Source organism: Ictidomys tridecemlineatus, chromosome 7 (assembly GCF_052094955.1).
Source record: "Ictidomys tridecemlineatus isolate mIctTri1 chromosome 7, mIctTri1.hap1, whole genome shotgun sequence".
Classification (NCBI taxonomy): Eukaryota; Metazoa; Chordata; class Mammalia; order Rodentia; family Sciuridae; genus Ictidomys; species Ictidomys tridecemlineatus.
In genome coordinates, this window is record NC_135483.1 from 22,099,423 (window position 1) to 22,115,055 (window position 15,633).

At 35.3% G+C, this 15,633-nt stretch overlaps 1 protein-coding gene across 1 annotated transcript in view; it reads left to right on the forward strand.

Annotated features, from left to right (window-relative positions):
* Positions 1 to 3,468: 3,468 nt before the first annotated feature.
* Positions 3,469 to 15,633, forward strand: part of Eif3h (eukaryotic translation initiation factor 3 subunit H) — a 97,057-nt gene continuing 84,892 nt past the window's right edge. The window contains exon 1 of the mRNA XM_005316218.4: positions 3,469 to 3,639. Within this exon, the coding sequence (XP_005316275.1) occupies positions 3,508 to 3,639 (132 nt within the window). The 5' untranslated portion in view covers positions 3,469 to 3,507. The remainder of the gene's footprint in view (positions 3,640 to 15,633) is intronic.

Consider the following 15,633-nt stretch of genomic DNA (forward strand, 5'->3'; position numbering starts at 1 on the left):
CCAACAGTTATCAACCACCATAAGCTGGGGGGGGGTGTCATCCCAGGCATATTCCCTGACTCATGCTGATTAGTGGTTGCTAGGGGGTTGCTATGGGTCCTTACCTAGCCTAACTGAGTCAGGGACACCTGGCACTGCAGATCTCTCCTGTTATTTCCAGACAAATAACTCAGCAGGGTGGGTATGTGCCTAGGAGTGCTCTGTGGGTTTTTCCAAGAACAAGGGTCACGCCCCCTTCCTTGGACAGGCTTTGCTCTGAGGTAGAGGCTGTTTTCTCAAAAATGGAGTCACATCAGTTTCTCAGTTGCTTCCTTTTGTTTCTGATATGTACTGGAGAGTACCCTCCACTTTATTCTATGCCATGAATGTACAATTTCCTCCAGGAAGTATAGAAAATAGACAGGTCATATTACTTTCTATCAAGTTTCTTCAGACTAAGGCAGGAACAGATGCTAAGTTGGTCTAATGCTAGGTTGGCTGGGAGCCCTGAGCAGAAATGCTCCATGTCTTTTTGCTCCATTGCTGAACGCATTGCTCAGTTCAGGCCAAGACTGCCAGATGGTCAAAGAAACCACGCCTTCCACAGAGGTCTGAAAGCAGGTAATACCTGAGTAGAAGTGTATTGAAATAAAAACAAAAATCCTCTGACTCATCTGAGTACTGTATAGGAATAAAGTGACATTTAAAAAATTGTTTGGCTCATATTTGGTGTCTTGATTGATTTTATTTCATTGGCTTGAATGGGGTTTAAGATATTGCTTAATGAGGGAAAGCAGCAGTTGTAACATTGGCTGGTTCTAAAGAGGAGACAGGTCACAGCCTGGCATTCACTGGGCCATGTTTTCTTAGTGGGTGGAGTGATACCACAAAACAGAACTGGGTAGACAGTTTATTTGTTCACTTTTTTCCCACACAGGTATGGCAGGCCATCCTCTCCTCCTTTTTCCATGTGGTTATCACATATGGGCAGGGTGTGTGGGGCTCTTTTTGGAAGGATCTCAGCATCTTTTCATTTTTTTTGCTTTTAACTAAATTTGAAACATTTCCAACAACATAGAACGACACTAAAATCTTTAAATCCTGTGACATATTATGAAGAACATATTGTTGGGAATACATTGTGAATTTATTTTATCCAGGAAATGAATATCCACAATGAAATTAATGCCTACAGTATTAAACTCTTCCTGAGGGAAGCAGAAATGTAATTTAATGGTTGTGAACAACCATGTTAGGTGATCAAATATATTCAGAATATTCAGTATCCTGATTTAATTTCTTATTTCCTTTCTTCTGCAAATCTTAGATTTATTCTGCTCTTTCTCTCCTTGGATTCTAAGGGAACTTAGATTATTGACTTGAAATATTTCTTGATTTTCTTTTATCTTAATTTTGCTATATCTGATATGAATATGGCCACTTATGCTTTCTTTTGATTAATGGTTGCTTGCTGCATACACATTTAGCTATTTACCTCTCAATACTATTGTGATTATGTCCCACAAATTTTGATATTTTATATTTCCATATTCATCTAGTTTAGTGTATATGTGTGTGTGTGTGTGTGTGTGTGTGTGTGTGTGTGTGGGGCGGGGTGGGAGAGATGGAGAGAGAGGGAGAGAGATGTGTGTTTGTATTTTAATTTCCCTTGGGGCCTCCTCTTTGATCTGTGAATTATTGATAATGCACTGTTTAGTTTTAAAGTATTTGGAAATTTTCCTGTTATCTTAATACTTTGATTTCTTGTTTGAATCTACTTGGTTGTGGCTAGAGAACATACTCTGAATGATTTCAATTCAGATATCACTTTATTGAGTTTTAAACTTGTTAAAGTTTGTTATAGTTCTGGATGTGATGTATATGTTCCGTGGAAACTTGAAGAGAATGTGCATTCTGTATTTTAAGTATTCTGCAACTGTCAATTAGATCTTGATGGATGGTATTGGTTGAGCTTCTTATAGTCTGATTTTCTCTCTAGTTGTTCTATTAATTGTTGGGAGAAGAGAGTTAACATCTCTAACTGCTATTGCAGATTTGTCTGTTTATCCTTTCAGTGCTGCTTTGTTTTTTGTGTTTTTTTCTTCACATAAATTCTCAGTTGTTGTTGGGGTGTACACATTCAGAACTGCTGTGTGTTCTTGGAGATTCGCCATTTTATCATTATTGTCTTCTTCTGCCTCTGGTGATTTTCTTATGTCTGAATTTTGTTGTATCCACTTTCTTGTGGTTGCTTGCTATATTTTCTCATCATCTTATTTTCAATGTGCTTAAAGCATCAGATTTGAAGAGAGCTTATTGTAGACAGTTAATGATTAAGTCATGTTCTACCAATTGTAGTCTTTTAATTGGTACATTAGGAACATTTATACTAATGTAATTTGATATGTTTGGGCTTAGGTCTGCCATTTTATTCATTTTTCTATTAATTCCTTTTGTTTTTGTATTTTTTCTTGCATTCCTGGGAATTAAGATGTTTTAATAGTTTATATTAATCTATCCATGGTATTTTTAGTGTATCTCTTTGTAAAGCTTTTTAGTGACTTCTCTAGGTAGTATAACTGTTACAGTTTGGTGTCATGTCATTTTACTAGTTTGACTCAACTGTGGAAATTTTACTTTCATATATGTTCCTTAGCTGTCCTTGTATGTCTACCTTAAATATTTCTTCTAATATGCACTTAAAACTATAATAGGCAATTTTATAATTTTTTTGATTTGACCTTCAAAAATAATTTAGAAAACTCAAACAGGAGGAAAAAAGATTATTATAATTACCCAGAAAAAAAAGACTATCATAAATTTCCCCCAGAAGGTCAAGAATGGGAATTTATTCCTTATTTACATATTTTTCTGGGTGCGTGGGGTTGAACCCAGGGCCTGGAGCATGCTAAGCAACTGCTTTACCACTGAGCCACATTCCCAGCATAAATAACAGATTGTAATCATTTTTACATAAGAGATGCTACAGAAATGCAAACAATAATTTTACTATGGCCTTCTGCCTAATTAAGACCTACTCAACATTTAAAAAGGTGTAGCAGGGCAAGGTGGCACAAGCCTGTAATTCCAGCAACTCCAGAGGCTGAGGCTGAAGGATCACAAGGTCAAGTCCAACCTTGACAATTTGGGGAGACCCAGTCTCAAAATTAAAAAAAAAAAAAATAAGAGCTGGGGAAGTAGTTGAGCGGTAGAATGCTTGCGCTGCAAGTGCGAGGCTCTGGATTCAATCGGCAGTACCGCAAAACCAAAACAAACCAAACAAAACCAAACACAGAACGCCCTACTTTCCTCATTGAGAAAAAGACGAGAGGAAGATCGGCAGTGCGCATGCGCACAAGAGTCCTCCGCGAACGGAGGTCTGGACGCCAAAGAGAGGGAAGGCGTGGCTCCATCCTGGCCTCTCACTGGTTCCGCCCCTCAACTGCAAATTGCAAATAACGTCACGAAAGGTCTGTACTTCCGTTTCCGGCAACTCACGTTTCTCTTTCTTCCTGTCTGGCTGGAAAGATGGCGTCCCGTAAGGAAGGCGCCGGCTCTACCGCCACCTCTTCCAGCTCCACCACCGGCGTGGTAGGGAAGGGCAAAGGCAAAGGCGGCCCTGGAGATTCGGCCGTGAAGCAAGTACAGATAGATGGCTTGGTAAGTGGACTTCTGTCACCACAGGCCCACGTGCGGAGCACAGTTCCCAGCCTGATTCCGCTCGCCCTGTCCTCGCTGGCTTCCCTTTGGGTTTCATGAGGCCGGTCCCAGATTTTCCCCTAGTTCCCTGCTCTTTCCTTTCCACTTTTTGCTCGGGAGACAGTACAGCCATCTCTGGCTTCTGATGGGGCAGTTGGGGACAGATAAGAAGTGTGAGGGTGTATGTGTGTGACACATACTTGGTCTTGTTTTGAGATGTCTGGGAGAGAAGATTTGGAAAAAAAGGCTTCTGGGTGCCAGCAGTTGACGGAAGGTGTGGAGAAAGATTTAAGACCCTAGTTTAGGGCTTTGAAAAGGGGAGAGTGAGGGAAACAACATTGTTTCCTTGCCTGGGCTTCTGACACCTGTAGCTTCTCAAGAGATTTACCTTGTAGTCACTCTAGTGTAGTTCAGCACTTACCTGAAACCGAATAATCAGAATGAAGTCTTTAGTGGTGTTAATTATGAACTATATAAAATGCCTCAGAATAGCCTAAAATGTATTTTAGTCGTTAGGATTTATGAACTAGGACATTTATGGAAATCTTGGCTAAGGGATTGGACAGATCTAGAATCATGAAATTTTATTTCTATTGTTTCAGCAAAAGTGCATTTGTAGGACTTTTTAGCTTTAAAAACATTCTTCCTGATTTTCTTAAAAAGAAACTTCCTCTCTTGGATCCCTCTGTATTAGGTAACTTTCATGTTTTTAAAGGTTTGTTATTTTCTATTAGTGAGGACCTTAGACATTTATAATAAGGAAGGGTTTTTAAATTCATGTGCAAGATGTAATTTCAGGGGCTATGTTTGAGGAAATTACTGATAATTTCGATCCAGCATACAGCTGAAATTTTGAACTGACATAAGTAAACTGGTTTAAAAAAGGTGACCTGGTTTTGAGAGTTCATTCAGTCTTCTCATTTCTGTCATCCACTAGCTCTGGGACCTTGGCAAGGTTAACTTTCCTAGGCCTCACTTTCTTCATTTGTCAAGTGGGGATGAGAACTATCTATGACAGGGTTCTTGTTTGGATTAAGTGAAAAACAGTGATCTTCACTAATCACTTAAACTAGTTAGTTGTGGTTATCATTGAGTTCAGTGTCTTTGGAGGGCAGAGTTTGAAAGATGCAGGCAAAAGGATTACTTTGGAATGTTTCTTCATTTCCATAATATTTTGAATAATATATTTTCTACTTACTGATATCTTGGGCTTTCACTGCTTATTGGAGGAGAGATGCATGTTCTGGAATAAATGACATTTAAAAAAATTTTTTTAGATGTTGATGAACCTTTATTTTATTCATTTATTTATATGCGGTGCTGAGAATCAAACCCAGCGCCTTCACATGCTAGGCAAGTGCTCTGCCACTGAGCTACAACCCCAGCCCCTAAATGACATGTCTTTAGAGACTGCAAATTATTGGGTGGACTTGAATTATACCTGCAAAAGTAAATACCACTTATTCACTAGGGAAATGTTTAAGTCATTTCTTAGGAACTTATTTCTTAATAAATTTGCTTATGCTTCAAAATAATCCTTTGAATTATTTAGTTTCCTGAGTTGAAAAAGGCAACAAGTATGTGGCATGAATCTATTTATTGGAGGTAATTTATTCAGCAAATATTTTAGAACATTCTTCTAAGTGCTAAGCACTTCTATTGAAGTCAAAGAGCCATCTGTATTTGTAATGTTTTATTCTTTTCATTTCATTGTTAGTAGAATCTGCCATCACCAGTTCCCTGAATTAATTTAAAAAAAAGATCAATGATAACGTTAGCAAAAGAGCTGTCAATGACATAAAAATATCAGATAGGCAAAATAGTGTTTATATTATGTAATTTAAATACTTACAAATAAACATTGCTAACTAATTTTCAACTTGGAAAATATAACATTGAGAGTATCTTTGAATCCCTTTTTGTCCCCTTTTCATCTCTTCCTCTCCTTTCTCTTCACTTTATGTGAATCACCATTGTGAGCTTTCTTTGATTTCTTTACAACTTCACCAGATTATTTCTAAACAAATTAAGTTTTGACTATTAATATAAATAAATGAATAAAATATGAATTGAGTTGTATAGTTTCTCTTTCTCATGTTTTGAGTCTTGAGATATGTCTATTTCATATCATGATTGTTAAGTTTTAGGATGTTTCTTGTTAGCTTTACTTTACTTGGTAGTGTCATATTATTTTCCTAAGCAGTTGTACCACTTCACATTTGTCCCCAGTAGTATATGAGGAGACCCAGTGTTCTACACCTCTTTTACCTTTGGTGGCTAGACTTCTGTTCTTTCTACTATAATAAATTAGAATAGTATCACTCACAGTTTTTCATTCCAGTAGACTTGTTGTGTCTCTTATTGTCTCCTGAAAGGGTCTCGTGTTTGGTATAGTGTTGTGGAATAGAAGAGTGGATTTTTATTTTAGTTAAGTGTCCTCTCTTTGTAGACAAGATCAAGCTCCTTCCTGTTGAACTTTCCATGTAAAACCCACTTACTTTCTCAAAACAATTTGAATCTTACCCTTTTTCAGTTCATTAGCTCCTCTCTACTCCTAAGTGTGGTCCATGCACCAGTAAGATGCAGAACAGCATTGGCCTGACCTGAGAGGTTGTTAGAAATGCAGACAAAAAATATCATAAATTCTCAACCTCCTCTCTCGACCTGAATCAGATTATATGTGGAGTATTGTTTGAGAAACACTTGGTCTGGTCCATATTGACTTCCTTTCATTGAACTTTTTATAATTGATAGCAGCATGTATTCATCTTTTTATGTGATCAGACATGTCAGTTACTTTTTCAGTTGAATGATAATAACTCTTTTGTAGGCTGAGGTGTAAAACATTTGTATCCTCTATCTTTCCAGTGCTAAAAACCCATTGCCATTAAAAATTGTTACCTTTTAAAATGATAGGTTTGATGATGGAATATTTCTGGAAAACAGATTGAATAGTCCTGCTGTCAAGCACAAAGAGATTGTTGGAGTTCTTTTGTTGCGATTGTTCATTCTCTCATTTATCATGTGGTACCCAGTAACAGATTTTATTGTTTGTAAACACTTTTTATTTTGCAAGTAAAAAAAAGTCTGTCATGAATAAAAAAAATTATCACCTTTTAAGTTTTATTTTCCTTTTTAGTATATTGTTAGCTTATTGTTAGTTTCTCTTCCTGTGGTTTTGTAAATAAGGTCAAGTATATTAATTAATGGGAAAGCCTGAGTTACATATATCTCTGTTGTCATTTAGTTATCAACTCATGTCCTCTCATTTGAGCCCTTGTTATTTTCTGAACCTCTCATTTACTTGTTGCTTGTTTGTTTCCTCATAGTAGAATATCAGCTTATTGAGAGCAGAATCTGTTTCAGGTGTGTTCAGTGCAGTACTTCCAAGTGTCTAGAACAGTGCCTGACATATAGGAGGCATCCAAACACTGAATGAATTAATATAATTCTGTTGTGGTAGTTTTATTGAAAATTAATCATGAGAGCAAATTGAGTAAGTCCTTTGTAGGATAATAAGGTTAATAGAATATTGGTTAGAAAGGAGCACACAATTGAGAATATTCAGAAACTAGTTAGTTTTATGAGCTTTGTTCATATTTCATCTTTTTATTCGTTGGACTTTCATCTTCAAGAAAATCACTCATGTTAATTGAGCACCCAGTATTTATAAGACCCTGCACAAGAATGTTTAACAGTATTTTTAATCTGGCTTTAGTGGAGAATAAATAGGTTATTTCACATATGAATTTTTCAGTCAGATAACTTGAAAGTCTTTCAAACACTAAAGCTTTTACATTTTAACCATTTTAATTATAAATCCTTCTGATGTATATTATGTAATTTTCTACCATTATAGGTGGAGAATATTGAACATAATCTCACTTATTTGTGACTTAGTATAATCATTAAGAATGTAAATTATCAACCCATATTGGACAGTATTTCTCAAAAATAGGGTGGACCAAAGGGGAGGCAGGAGGGGCCGGAGGGAAGGAGAGAAACTGGGTAGTAAAGTTGACCAAATTATACTAGGAGCAGGTATGATGTATTAAAGTGAATTCCAGTTTTATAGATAATTGTAATGCATTGATTAAAAAATAATGAAATAGAAGGAAGACCAGTAGAGGTGGTGATCAGGGGTCGGGAGGAAGAGAAGGAAGAAGGTCATCTTGGTAATTAACATGGAGAAAACTATATCATATGCCTTTATGAATATGTCAAAATGAACCTCAATATTATGTGTAACTATAATGCAATAAAAATTAAAAAAGAAGAAAAAATTCCAGAGGGTAGTTCTAGTCTTTGTATTTATATAATGAATGTCCTATGTCATTGAGTTTAGGTTGGGTGCTTTTTGTTTTTTAAATTTATCTCTTATGCCCTTGACTTCTAGCTTTTTATTTACTATAGATGAAAAACCAGTTAAGCATTCTTGTTAGGATTATTTCTAACCTTAGAGTAAGTACACTCTTGAATGAGGATTAAATTAAGTACACAGCCTGACGTCTTGACTGCTTAGTTTTATTATTTGCTCAGACAAGGAAGATGTTATTACTTGTAAATAATAACTATTTTATAAAGGAAAAAGGCATTTGACATATATTATTGTATCTTGGTATACCTCCATTAACTGATAGGACTAGTATTATTTGGATTACACATATGATTCATCCTCTTACAGAAGCTGAGTGCTTTTCAAAGACATAATACAGCCTATCCTAGAGCTTGAATTCAGATCACGTCTTGTTATCCTTGATTCATTTTTCTTCTATTATTTCACCTGTTTGATACATTTTAAGGACTTGATGTTTATTTTTATGTAACAGATACTTTATAAAATGCTTCTTTTTTTTTTTTTTTTTTTAAAGAGAGAGTGAGAGAGAGAGGGGGACAGAGAGAGAGAATTTTAACATTTATTTATTTTTTCTTAGTTCTCGGCGGACACAACATCTTTGTTGGTATGTGGTGCTGCTGAGGATCGAACCCGGGCTGCACGCAAGCTAGGCGAGCGCGCTACCGCTTGAGCCACATCCCCAGCCCCTATAAAATGCTTCTTGACTTACAAGGGTATTATCTCCTGGTAAACCCATTGTAAGTTGAAAATATGTTAAACCAAAATTTCATTTAGTTAACACCCATTCTACTGAACATTTGGATTAGCAACATAGCATACTGTAGCCTATTTGTTTATGCTCTCATGGCTGGCTTCCTGGCTGACTGGCAGTAGGGCTCACTGCTGCTACCCAGCATCGTGAGAAAGTGTCTCACCACATATCTCTAACTTGTGAAAAGATAAAAATTAGAAGTTTGAAACCAAACTGCTATCACTTTTTTTTACACCATTGTACAATCAAATATTTATAAGTAGAACCATCATAAATCAAGACATAGCATTGATGTCATAAGAGCTCTGATGTAAAGAACCATTGAGGAAACTCTGATAAACAGATTTATGCGACTTGATTAATGTCAAAATGAGAGAAATGGAAGCTAAGTTGAACACAAATAATCCAGTGTTCCTTGTTTGGTCAGAACATATATTTTCTAAATTTAGGTTTCTTAAATCTGGTCATATTTCTCACTTTTTATTGTGTCTGCCAAGCTTTCTTGGATGAAAGCTTCTGATTTTAGCATTTACATGAAAATTTGGGTGCATTTGCTTTCAATTCAAAATTAACTCATAATTTTGTTTTGGTAAAATATTTAATCTATCATACTTGCGTATTATTTTATTAGGAAAGGTATGAGATACAGTTTCAAGGGAAGATAGCTTTAGTTTTTTTTCCTGTAAATTACTTTTAGAAGATCATTCTATAAAGTGTTATACTCGGTGCAGATTGAGTCCCAGAGTACAGTGTAACATACATACCCATCTATTTGATGGTAAACCATACTGTTTAATCAAAACTGAAAAGGCTGAAATGGATACCTGAATATATTGGAGTAGTGTGCTGTATTTTTGTTAATATTGGTATCAAGCCCAAGCATACAAGAAAAAAAATGTGATTCAGAAAAGTAGTGGTAACTTAGTATTAACTTAGTGAAAATAATGAATTATTTTTTTTACTCTTGAGACTGAACATCACCTGTTTTTTTTTTTCATCACCTTTATTTTTGATAAACTTTAAAAAATCTTGTTTTATCCCAAAATAAAAAATAAACTAGTCCCTAAATGGCACAGGTATACAGGTATCTTGATGATTATATAAAAATTTTCTACCCTATACTTTGTATAATTCTATCCCTGTCCACAACTAGTTTCATTTGATGTAAATGCAAATGTTTGCCTTTGACACAATACATATATGCTAAATAAATTTTTAGAAAGAAAAATGTACATCTGTATTGCAAGAAAACTTAGGGAAACCACAAAAATCCATAAGGAAGAAAGTTTTAAAGCTTTTAACATGAAATTGGGTAGCACCATTATGATTTGGTGGTTTATCTTTCTGGTGTTTTTCCTGTGCTTAACAAATACATAGACTAGAAAGTCTTCATTTTAAAATTAAGTGTGCATGTTTGTATGCTTATTGTAGTGATTTAATTCAGTAAATATTTCCTTTTTCTTAGTGTTACCCCTATCTGGAAAAGTCTCAAGCTTCTGGCTTCATCTTTGATTGTTCCTTGAGGTTTTACTTAGATTCTCCTAAGATCACTTTTTTTTGTTCTTATCATTGTATTGTCTGTGCTATTCTTTTCTAGCTCTCCTTAACTATTGCAAAAGCCTTATGTAACTGGCCTTATAGGCTTGATTTTGTACTTAACCATCACACACAATACTACTGAATAAATTATCCAATAGGAATAGCTGTAGCCCTAAATCTCAAAAACTCTTTGGAAAATCAGCATTCTACACAAAATAAAACCAAGTGTTATTGCCTGATATTCTAGGTGTTTTCAGCCATCAATTTAGGAATTATAGGCACTATTTTTAAAAAAAATATTGTTTTAGTTGTTGATAGACCTTTATTTATTTACATATGATGCTGAGAATTGAATCCAGTGCCTCACACATGCCAGGCAAGAGTGCTACTGCTGAGCCCCAGCCTCAACCCCTGTAGCCATTATTTTTAAGTCTGGTTTACTGGTAGCCTTTCAAACAATTAAACTCAAGGAAAATATCATATTTTCCTTTTGGAGGACCCCCGCCATTTTATATTTTATACAGAAATGTATAACCTTAAGTATACATTCTGAAGGATTTTTTTGACCAGAAAGATGAATAGACCTTATGGACTTACTATATAGTGTCCTTTGTTTTTGTTTTTGAACCCAGAGGCGCTTAACCACTGAGACACATCCCTTTTTAAGTATTTTATTTAGAGCTAGGATGTTGCTGAGTTCCTTAGGGCTTCACTAAGTTGCTGAGGCTGGCAGGGTTTACAGGCATGCACCACCATGCCTGGCTATAAACAGTTTTAATACTGGAAAGTAGAAGCCCTTTTAATCTATTAAGTCTGTCTTTAATTATAAAGACAATACACTGGGCAATAATGGGCACATACTACACAAATCAAAATACAAAAGACAAGAAACTCTTACGGTCATCCCTGTTTTCCAGCTACCTCTTCTCAGTCACAGTTTGTTTATGCATGTTAAGTATGAATTTATTTATTTATTTATTGTGGAACTGGGGATTGAATTCAGGACCCTTTATCACTGAGCTGTACTCTCACCCTTTTAAATTTTTTTTTTGTATTTAGGATCTTGCTAAATTGCCAAGGCTGGCCTCAAACTTGGGATTCTCCTACTTCAGCCTCCCGAGCAACTTGGAAATTACAGGTGTACACTACAACGGCCCATAGTTATTCTTTTTTAGCCCCCCCCCAATCTATTTTAGCAAATTCTGCCTGCTTAAAAGGCCTCCAAATCACCTAAAGGTTTTCTGTTTAAGCAGTTGTCAGTGCTCCTGGATATGATAAAATCAAATGTGTTAGGAAATACATAATTTATAGCAGTTACGATTTTTTTTTTGGAGAGAAAAATTTGTAGGTTGGTTTTCTTTTGTGTGTGTATGTGTGTGTGTGTGTGTGTGTGTGTGTAGATAATAAACATGGAAACTTAAACATCTTTAGCAGTTAACTTTAAATTGTGATTGTGTATTTGTACATTTAATTGCATCATTATATTTTTCCTAAGTTGAATTTTTATGAGACAAGTAGTGTTCTTTTGAATTTCTTTTTTTTTTAAAGAGAGAGAGAATTTTTTTTTTTAATATTTATTTTTTAGTTTTTGGCGAGCACAACATCTTTGTTTGTATGTGGTGCTGAGGATCGAACCTGGGCCACACGCATGCCAGGCGAGCGTGCTACCACTTGAAACACATCCCCAGCCCATTTTTGAATTTCTTGAAACTATGTTTCCCTTCTCCCTCTTTTCCCAACAATTATTAGTTGATTAAACTTTAAAAATGAGAAGCATCAGTGATCATTAGGTTCAAGAAAATAATAATGAAATGTGTTCTTTCCAAATGAAATAATATAGAAGTGATATTGATTAAGCATACTGGAGCATTGTACCTAGTCCCATGTCTTTTTTTTTTCTCCTATTAAAGTTACTTTAATTTCTTTCACATCAAAACTTAGCAGCAGTGATTTAAATCCAATTTATTATTTGACTCAGCCAGTTATGAAATGGAACCCCTATCCCACTTGAGCCATAAAATGTGTTAATTTAAGACTAATGCAGTTTTCTGCTTTTTGAATTTACATTTTGGCAAAAACTACCTTCTTTGTTCAGTATTAGAAAAAATGATCTAGGCTTAACCAAATAAGAAAACTGCCAAGTTCACAAATCAGTCAAAAAAAGAAGCCAGAATTAAATGAAAGTCTAGATATTGGCTTTACAGAATATGCTAAGGGGAGATTTTGTGGTATTACATTTTCTTTGAGAATAAAATTTTTCTATAGTAATAGCTATTCTCTGACGATGATTGATGTGAGAAATTCATGCTATGGGCCTTACCTCCCAGAAGCTATAAAACTGGAGTAAAACCAACTATGAATTGTGTATCCTGTCTGACCCCTTCTTCATCTAGCCAGCAACTGGTGCAGTTTGGGCTTTAATTTTTATTTCAAAAAGAAATAAAAAGAGGATCTTGGAATGGACCTTGCCCTTTCTTTCGAGATAATGATCTTTTAAAGGGAAATTATATACACATCCATATAGAATATTTTGAGTAAATCAGTTTAGTTGGTATTCTTTATCATTTTTTAATTTAATTATTTTGCTTATTTTTATGTGGTGCTAAGGATCAAACCACTGCCTCATCACACATGCTAGGCAAGTGCTCTGCCACTGAGCTATATATAGCCCATCCCAGTTTAATTCTATTCTTGACTTTTTTTTTTAATGCAGATTTAAAAAATCTTGTTCTGACACTTTCTGGCATTAGTCTTTATAAGATTGTTATGAGAGATAACTCTAGGATAATTTTGTGTTAGGTGATTGACTTTTTTTTCCCTTTTTTCGAGGAGCGGGAGGGCATTGTACCAGGGTTTGAACTCGGGCACTATACCACTGAGCCACATCTCCAGTCCTATTTTGTGTTTAGAGACAGGGTCTCACTGAGTTGCTTAGTGCTTGGCTTTGCTGAGGCTGGCTTTAAACTCGCAATCTTCCTGCTTCAGCCTTCCAAGTTGCTGGGATTACAGGGGTGCACCACCATTCCAGGATAGGTGATTGCTTTTTAAAAATTTTTTTTTAAAAAATATTTTTAAATTTTGATTTGGTGCCGAGGATTGAACCACGTGCCAGGTGAGCACTCTACCACAGAGCCACAACCCCAGTCCAAGGTGATTGATTTTCAGTGTTGTAATTTACATTTTAGTAGGCTGAAAATCTCTGAGGAATGGATAGTAAATGTTCCAGTTAGTACCCCACATATCAGTATCCTGAAAGTACTTGGCATATTTTAGTCACTTTTAAAATATTTATTGGATGGGCAAATGAATAGATAGTGAATGAGAATAGGTGCACTGTTTGTTGTAATAATAGCAGTTATTATGGTGGCAGTTAATATTTACTGAAGACTTAGGCATTGTATGCAAGATACTTTGGGTTTATTAGGTTTTAATCTGTGCAACAGTGCTAAGAGATAGATATTGTCTGCTTTATTCTATAGGAAGGAGGTGAGGCTAGGATAGATAAGGTATTCTTAAGCCACAGAGCTGTCACTCAGGCTTTATTTTGTATTCTGGTATCCAGTTTCTTAACTTTGCTACTAGTTTTTACTGTATTTATGGACCAGGGGGCACAGTTGTATAGATAGTCAGAAGATTTTATTTTTAAAGCTTTTAGCTAAAGATTTTTCTTGTACTCAAACATTATTTTCACAAATAAATAAGAATTTCTAGAATTACTGTGTTCTAGACAACAAAGGGAGGATAGTGCTTAGAGACTTGAATGCTAGGCTTTCAGCTGGGCTACTTCCTGGATGAATATTTTACTCTTTGTCTTAGCTGGTAATTCAAAGGGATGCTCTACTGCAGAAATAAAATTGTTTTTACTCCTTATAAATTAAAAATTTAAAATAGTATTAGAGCTAGGCTAGGGTTGTGGTTTAGTGGTAGCGCACTTGCCTAGTCTGTGTGAGGCACTGGGTTTGATTCTCAGTACCACATAAAAATAAATTAATAAATAAAGTGAAGGACCATCACCAATTTAAAAATTATTTAAAAAATAGTATTAGAGCTAAGGAAATAATGGTCTTACCCTGTGGAGAGGAGTATGCCTGTCATCTCATAGAAATGCAGAAATATTAATTTCAGTTCTTCAGGAGGCTGTGGCAGGAGGATCTCAAGTTCTGGGCCAGCCTGGGCACAACTTAATGAGACTGTCTAAAAAAAATATGAAAGGGCTGTGGGTATAGCTCAGTGTAGAGCATCCCTGGGTTCAGTAATCAGTTACCCTCCCGCACCCTCCCCCCAAATAAAGGTCAGAGAGAAAAACATGAGCTTGGTAGTAAAAACAATTTGATGTTCCCGTCTATTGATAATGGTGTATTTGAGAAATTTCATATTTGTGACATAAATTAAGATAAGAAAGAATTATTTACTTACTAATGTTGCAGGTTTTGTGGTATTCAGTGTGTGGGTTATGGTTTGTGAATGCTGGTCTGCAAGGTAAGCATAGGATTGAAATTGAGTCATTAGAAGCTTTCATAGCAGTTTCATACTGCTGTAATAGCCTAGTGTGACCGTTGCACACTGTTTCTTTAAAAATTTTTACTTTTCTAATAAATGATTTAAAACAAAATTAACTGAAGTATTGGTCTGTGATGGACTGGGGGAAAATAGCTTATTTACTGAAAGCTTGGAAGCATTATTATAAATGATTTTTATACACTGTTTTAGTAATAGCTTCTTCCTGTAACTAGTGTAATAATATTTATAGAACCATATAAAAATAAGTAGTATCATGAGCCAGGTGTGGTACTTGCCTGCAATCTCAACAGTTTGGGATGTTAAGGCAGGAGGATCCTAAATTCAAGGTGAGTCTTGGTAAACTTGGCCAGATCCTGTTACTAAATAAAAAAAGAAAAGGGCAGTGTTAGAATGCTTCTGTGTTTGGTCTCCGGTACTACTGCCAAAAATAAAGCAAAACAAAACACACAAAACTGACTAAAGTAGTAGTGTGGTCACTAAATACCACTAGATTTACTTAATTTTAGTTTTAGCATCTTAATTTGAGCCTTTTAAAAAAATATGTGAACTATCTAAAAAGATAAACAAGTAGTTCAGTGCTTTGTTTGCTATAGCTATGCCACACAGGTTGCATCCCTCAACATTCACAATGAATTCAGTTTTATAAAAGCAGATTAAAAATAACAGTATAGCTTTGACAGTTTTAACTCAAGTCTAATTATTTTAGTTGGTTTTTCAACAGATCTTTTTTATGTCTATTACAGAGACAATAGCAAACCTGCTGCTTTTCCTAATGGAGGTTTAATAT